At 40.9% G+C, this 7,086-nt stretch overlaps 1 protein-coding gene across 1 annotated transcript in view; it reads right to left on the bottom strand.

The window, feature by feature from the left end:
- Positions 1–2,603, bottom strand: part of CUBN (cubilin) — a 147,179-nt gene extending 144,576 nt beyond the window's left edge. Inside the window, exons 1-4 of the mRNA XM_009275697.1 lie at positions 2,485–2,603; positions 2,201–2,330; positions 1,740–1,832; positions 692–730 (exon numbers count right to left, since the gene is read on the bottom strand). Of these exons, the coding sequence (XP_009273972.1) occupies positions 692–730; positions 1,740–1,832; positions 2,201–2,330; positions 2,485–2,603 (381 nt within the window). The remainder of the gene's footprint in view (positions 1–691; positions 731–1,739; positions 1,833–2,200; positions 2,331–2,484) is intronic.
- Between the last annotated feature and the right edge of the window lie 4,483 nt (positions 2,604–7,086).

Genomic DNA, 7,086 nt, shown 5'->3' on the forward strand with positions numbered 1-7,086 from the left:
TTTTTTTTTTTTTCATTCTTTCTTGGGTTCCCCTCCCCCCTTTTTTTTTTCAGCAAGGTTGATTTGTAAAGGTTTTGAGCTGTTTCACTTATCCCTGTACAAAATAATGACTAATATGATTGATCTTACACAGGGTGCCCGGCTGCAAGCACTAGGATGAGAAAAGCCCTGTAAGAAGTAAATGTTAATAGAGACTTTTTCAGCAGCAGACTGTGAGTCTAGATGGAAGGTTATCTTGTCTTCTCGATTCCATGGGTGACTCATCCGACAACTGCTTTTACTGGCAGCTGTAGCTGTGGCTTGTCACAAGCTCAATGGAGAAGCAGGTGACAGTTGAAAATTAGCTATTTCCAGTACAATACAAAATCCAGTTTGAATTCTCCAGTCTTCATCTTGACAGATCAGTGAAGGAAGACTTTACTTTTTGGTATCTAGTTGTTGTTCTTGAGTCTACAACTGTTTTTCCTTTAAGGAATGCAGGCTCCTACACAGTTTATATTTTGTAAGAAGGCATTTCACCTCCTCCACAAATCTTGGCTTTTTTTTACCTTCTGTTGCCAAAAAAAGTTTTCCTGAGTAATGCATGAGAGGAAAGAAATCATTTAGCTATTTAATCATTGTAGCCTCACTTTATTTACTTGGGGCTGGGATTTTCTTTTTTTGATCTCTCATTTACTTCCCATTTACTCACCTGCTCTAAGCTTTGAAGTTTGTTGTCAAGATTCACGATCTGCAAGAGAAATGCAAATTACATGGTGCTTGGCATGAGAGTGACCACAGAGGTACGTGCTGGATGCCAGTAGGCTAACAAAATATTTTCTTTTGAGAAAAGGGAATAGCTGGTATGTGAAACCAGGTGATAATCAGATTCAAATCAGGCTCCATTCACTGGGATTTTGGTGTTTTAGGCTGTTCAGAAAATGACAGCTTAAATATGTCCTAGTTTGGCTCCAAAAAGCAAGACTCAGTCTTGTGAAGATGTATTCAGGTGCTTAACATTGAGAATGTGAATGTTCCAGTGGGACTGTGCAGGTGCTCGCATGCATGCAAAGGACAGAGGTGTGAGACAGTACACCAAAAGCCAAGAAAAGGTTCACCATATCTCAGTGGGTTATAACCACAAACAGCAAGCTGACACTGAATCAGGGAATATGATGGATATGTATTAGCACAATTTCCCTAAAGGGAGGTCTTTTAGGCTATAAAATATTTTCCTATAAGGAACTTGTGGCAACACTGTAACAAAAGACACTTAAACCAAGTCAGCCAAAGGTTTCAAAATCTTCTGTTGGAGAAAATTCTTTAGTAGCAGGAAAGAGACAAAACTGCTGCATACGTCTTTTCTTTTCACTGCAAACCCCTATAGCCCATTTCACCTATGGAGTGGAATGTCTGTGTAACAACTATAAGAACATACGTGGTCCATTTCCTGAATTTAGTGGGACTTCATTTCCATAAATATTTGAGGATATAGTCCACAGAGATGTTGACAGTGAACAAAAGAAGAATCCTGGTAACTGGAAATTATGGGATTTACAGGAATATTTCCATTGTCTCTAGAGTTACTGAATAAGTACCTCAACATTAAACATAAACTCTGAGCTGATGTTAAATATGGACTCTGCCCCAGTTCCCTGAATTGGAGTCCAGAAATACTAAAATGAATCAGGTAACGATGTTAATCTGAGGAATGGAAAACTGGGAATGCTTGAGGAGGATAACACGAGGGTATGGCTCACCTTGGAGGTCAGCAGAGCAACCTGCTGGGACATGTTCTGAGAGGCACCATTGGCTTTTTTAAGTTCTTGAATTTCTGCGTTACTTTCTCTCACCTAAATTTAAACAACAGAGATAACATGAAAAAAGTTTGGCTTTTTCAAAAACTTACAAATGTAAACAAGCTTTGCTTTTTCAAAAGCTTAGGAAAGTTTCCTTCTTGCTTAACTTCACTATTATAAAGTCCATTTAAATATAGAGAGCTCTGTTACATACACAATTTAATCTTTTAATTATTTTCTGTAATGGCATGATTACTTTACAAGTCTGCAATAGCTTACTTTTATATTAGAGTGCTGACATAGATAACAAAATAACAATCATACAAAACACATCAAACATTTGCTAAGACAAATTCTGAAGACAAACTATTAATGTGCAAAACTGAAAACGAAAACATATTAAGGAAAAGTAACTACATCACCTGACTAAAAAGTCCTGCAAGGTCTTCTTCATTAATTTTTATTTTCCCCAGTGGTCCAGTTCTAAATTCAATATTTTTGCTGGAGCCAGCATGGAACACTAAATTACCCTGCTCTGAGGACAAACGAGGCCTGTTGTATTACAGAAAAAACAAAGAGATCATTCAGTTACACGTATCTGCCAAAGAGTATGCAAAAAAGAGCTGCAATAAAGCCATTCTGTTCCCATTACTGGCACTTAGAAGCCACCATATGAACAAATGCATTTGCAAGCAATGGTACTTACTGCTCGTCATAAATGGTTCTTTTCTGCCTCTTTTTTTCATAGTGGTTTGATTCACAGCTCAATCCAGTAAGTAATAATACTGGAACTAACAGCCCAGGAGCAGGAGCAGCCCAAAGCATTGCTCTCCTCCAGCTGTCCTGTGTTTGAAGTGAAACCTCCAGCGCTGAATTGTACCGTTGCAAGCCCAGGTGCCCTTTGCTCGCAAACAGCTCTTTATTCACTAGGTGCCCATTCTGCTGTCTTGTCTTGCAAGGGTGAACTTTATCTCAGGTATCTTAATTAAAGATTGACAGTGTGCAACTCCTCTAGACATTAAATGCAGTTTTCTCTTTTTGTCTTTTGGTTTCAGGAGCTTTGAAAGATCATTTATTGAAATCTGCTTGTATTTTATCATTATGTCTTTGACCTTTGTACAGCTGAGCACCCCTTGTAATCTGCAGCTGGCTACTGCGGGAATGGCTTGCTCTCTCCACGTGCTGCACCACACAGGCAAAGGAAAGATTATTTGGCAGCACTAAGGGACCTAGATTGTTACCAAAAAAACCCCAAAACAAACCCCACATATAAAACCCACAGTGGCTGGCAAGGAATATTTGTATTGAAAGAGGCGCTTCCAGCCAGTAATTTATTGGGCAGATGACACAAACAAGTTAGCAGTACCAAACAGCATCCCATGGATTACAACAGCAAAATATAATTTTAACCAAATATGGTTGCTCTGACTCAAGGATGACTCAGTCCCCAGATGCTGGGGAGACGATCACACACCAGAGGGACTGCATTTTTTTTGGCATGTGTAGGCTGTCTTCACTGCACGCACTAGGGCTCCCAAATTCAGGGCCAGCCATAGACAATACAGAAGATGAAGGAGGAATTCCAAGGAGGCTCAAAAGTAATAAAAAAATGCAAATTAATATGTTCTGAGAGCCAAAATGTGAATCTTGAGCCCATTTTCCTCTACCCTCCAGCAGTACCTCGCAGCCTTCTCAAAAGCAGTGTCCCACCTACATGCTTGTCGGTCCTTGTCTCTGAGGCTCAGGCTGTTGCTGCTGGAAGCCATGGCAGAGTCCACATCCCACCTCCCCTTTGCTTTTGCCAGAGTCTCTAACCCTTGCACAAGACCTCGCTGTGCCTTCCCCTCCCTGCTTAGGGGAGCTTTGTGTATCTTTTCCTTCCTCATGCTAGGAGCTACCTGAACCTCCAGGCCCACTACCATTCTTTTTGATTTTCCTTTTTGTTTAGTAGACAACTCATTCAGGTTGCTTGCATTTCAAAACTCTACTGAGAAGAAAAGAGTAGCAACAGTTGTAACTGCTCTTACTTGAAGATAACAGTAGCCACCATTCACTGATCCTTTAAGCCCCAGACCTTCCTGGAGGCCATGGAGCTCCTGCACTTCCTAACCTTGTCCAGCCTTCCCTTCTGCTCCAGTTTGCACTTGTCACCTACAGATGTCCCAGATATGTGGGACATGCCCTGGAGCTGGGGGATTGAACGAACTCTACAGCTTTCACAGACAGAAATGTTGCAAGGTCAAAGCACCCTGGGAAGAAATTGGATGTGGCGACAAAAAATATTAATGTCACCTCAAAAAGAGACAGAGGTGGACTGTGAAAATGAACGTAAGCCAGGAAAGCTAATGTTTGAGGTGCTGCCACAGATAATAACTATAATGTCTGAGATTATATAAGCTGCATCCCACCACCTCCACTATTTTCTGTTGTTTCCATAAAAGCTAGAATTTTATTATATTATCTGTGTTTTTAGAAACTTATCTCAGAATTCAGAACAGCGTGAGCCTGCTGACCATCTTTCTTGTGCTCAGACAGACTGTGATGCAGGTAACCCAACAGTTACTGCTGCTGCCTAAAGGTCTGGAAGGGCAGAGGTGAAGCTCCTCCTGAACCCACGAGGGACAGCCCAGCCCATATGCCTACCGGTGCAGTAGCAGCAGCTCAGCCCTCCGGATATTCACCTGCTCCGCAGCAGTCTGTGGCCTCCAGGAGACTGAGTCTATCAGCTGTTGCTGTCAGAACAGAGGAGCATGAGGAGGAATCCCCATGTGTTGTCCTTTACCATCATAGGGGATAGTGTTTACATGAAAATACAGAATTGTATCCTCTGTTGTTGAAAAGTATCACTGCTCCATTCAATCCAAATGAGTTACGATATTTTACACCAACTGAGGATCTGTCCTCGCACATTTTTTTATTTCCTATTCTGCTCTTTGCTCTGAAACCTCTGTTCACAAATAGGAAAGCATAGATAAATTATCGATGTCTCTGTCTAGTTGACAGGACACCTTCTGCCTCTGGGTATCCTGGTACTGTCCATTAAACTAGTGCTCACTAACATTCTTCCTGTCAGTTCTGATGTCCGTCTGGGGTTTTTTGCTCTTTTTGTTTTGGTTTGGTTTTTGTTTTAACAGTCTACCGAGTTTTTATAACTGTCAGTTGGGTGTCAACTTGAAGAAACTATGGGCCAACTAAGCCTGCACTTCCTAGCAGGCTGGATGAATGTATGCATACTTCAGGGACTTTCTTGCACAAAGTCCATTGTATGCTGACAGTTTTCAGCCTGGACTTTGGCTGTGACCCACAAAACCCTTCCTTTTCTCTATTCATTTCTTTTGCATACTGAGTATGCATTGCCCCTCTCTGCTGCCTGTCAATCTTTGATTCAAGCTTCCCTTTCCAACTAATTAACTCCAATATACCAAATGACCAATGAGCAATAAACCATAGAGGATGGGGAGAAAGCTGCTAATGCAAGGAGGAAGAAGAAATAACTCTTTTCACCTTCTCTTCATGCAGGCTTTACAGCTTAGAAAATGGTTGACCTGAAGACCAGGTGACTTTGACTACACACTGATTATAGGATGGAAAGAGAGCTCTGGACATTTATCTAAACCTTGCATGACACACTATTTTCCATTTCATTAGGCCTTCCAGATTTTAGTTAATTTACTCTCTATTCCTAGTGAATGCACCTTAGGCTGGCCAAGTTGAGAAATCTATAAACCATATTAAGGAGAAAAATAGGTCCACACCTTTTAATTTTACTGAAATATATTGGATTGAGACATCATTTTTGGAGGAACAGAATGGAAACCCTGCAAATGTCTGGCATAAGAATAGGGGCTGTTCTTCCTAACAAGAAGAGCTGGCACGAACCCCTCCTCCCAGGACAGATCATTCATCACCTCACAGACATTATGGCTGAGGAAACACCTCTAAAGAGTATAGGTTATGCACAGATTTGGCAGGAAGTAATGGAGCATTTGTCTCTATCTAATTCTGGTTGAAGTTCATACCATACCAGCAGGGACTACAATTTACCACCATCTTGTGTAGCTGTGTGAAATGAAATGGTGGTATCCTTCTACTTCTCCAGCAGTATGTGCCTGCAATGCAAAGACGCTGCTGTAGCAGACAAGAGTTGACTCAGATTATGGCCAAAAATTCAGTATGCATTAATTGCACCTAGGAAGTCAACTCAGATGCAGAGACATGACATGAGTCTGTGACAATGCTCCCTTTTTATATGGGGAAAGGGCAACTATTTGTGTGAATCCCAACCTGGCTAATTTTTTAATGGAAGGCTAACAAATAATCCTTTATTCTGTTCTATAGATGCAAAAAGATCCCTGCTATTCAATGTTATGACTCAAATATTTGCAAATATTTATAAATCCAGCCCTGTTGCTGGTTTAATCCCAACTAGTGCACATTTACCAGAGTTTCCCCTCAGCTTGAAGTCATGTCTCCCAGTACTTCCATCTTCACTTCCCTGGATCCTCCTTCATCTTTCCTCTTTCTAATAATACTCCAGAGCTCAAAAGTGCCACACAACATATGAAGCAGCATTGTTACCTCCATGGTACAAATGTGCAAATTGCTGGTGTAAACAACGTTCTGTATCGAATTCAGCACTTTCTGTGTGTCCCTACAGCTCTGAGACAAGCAAGCACTAAGCTGGTATTAGGCCCTATACAGAGGATCAACAACCACAAGGTTTACATCAAACAGGGGTGACTGAAAAATAATGTTCCCCTTTCTGTGCCTTACCTATAACCACCCATCATCGCTTCCTTCCTTCTCTTTACTTGTGTCTGGAGAGTTTTATGACCGCAGCACCTTCCCCAGGAGCTGCAGCAGCTGCAAGGCTCCATTTCCCACACCCCTCTTTAAGGATTTCCTTTACTTCTCAGCATACTGCCCTCTGACACCTGCTTAAGATTTTGCTCCCTCAACACAGTTGATGAAGTTAATAAGTTACCTGCTGATGAAGTTAAACTAACTGGCCAGTAAATCTAGGTTTTCAGTTTTTAATAGCAAATAACAAAAGAGATGAGTTTTGATTTAGTTACTTCAGTTGGAATTGATCTACTGTCCCAGTTCTCTCTGGGTTCCTTTATCACAATGAAGGCAGTTATAACATATATTAGTTCTTTAGTTTCATTATGAGACTCATACTTTTGTCCCTCTGTCTTTCTTATTTTTCTTTCTACGTATGTTTGATGCTTCCTATTTTCTGTTTCATTCTTTTTTGAAATTAGGTTCATGAAAAGTTTCCAGTCAGTTACATTGGCTTTGTTCTTTT

This window comes from Aptenodytes forsteri, unplaced genomic scaffold (assembly GCF_000699145.1).
Source record: "Aptenodytes forsteri isolate BGI_AS27 unplaced genomic scaffold, ASM69914v1 Scaffold172, whole genome shotgun sequence".
NCBI lineage: Eukaryota > Metazoa > Chordata > Aves > Sphenisciformes > Spheniscidae > Aptenodytes > Aptenodytes forsteri.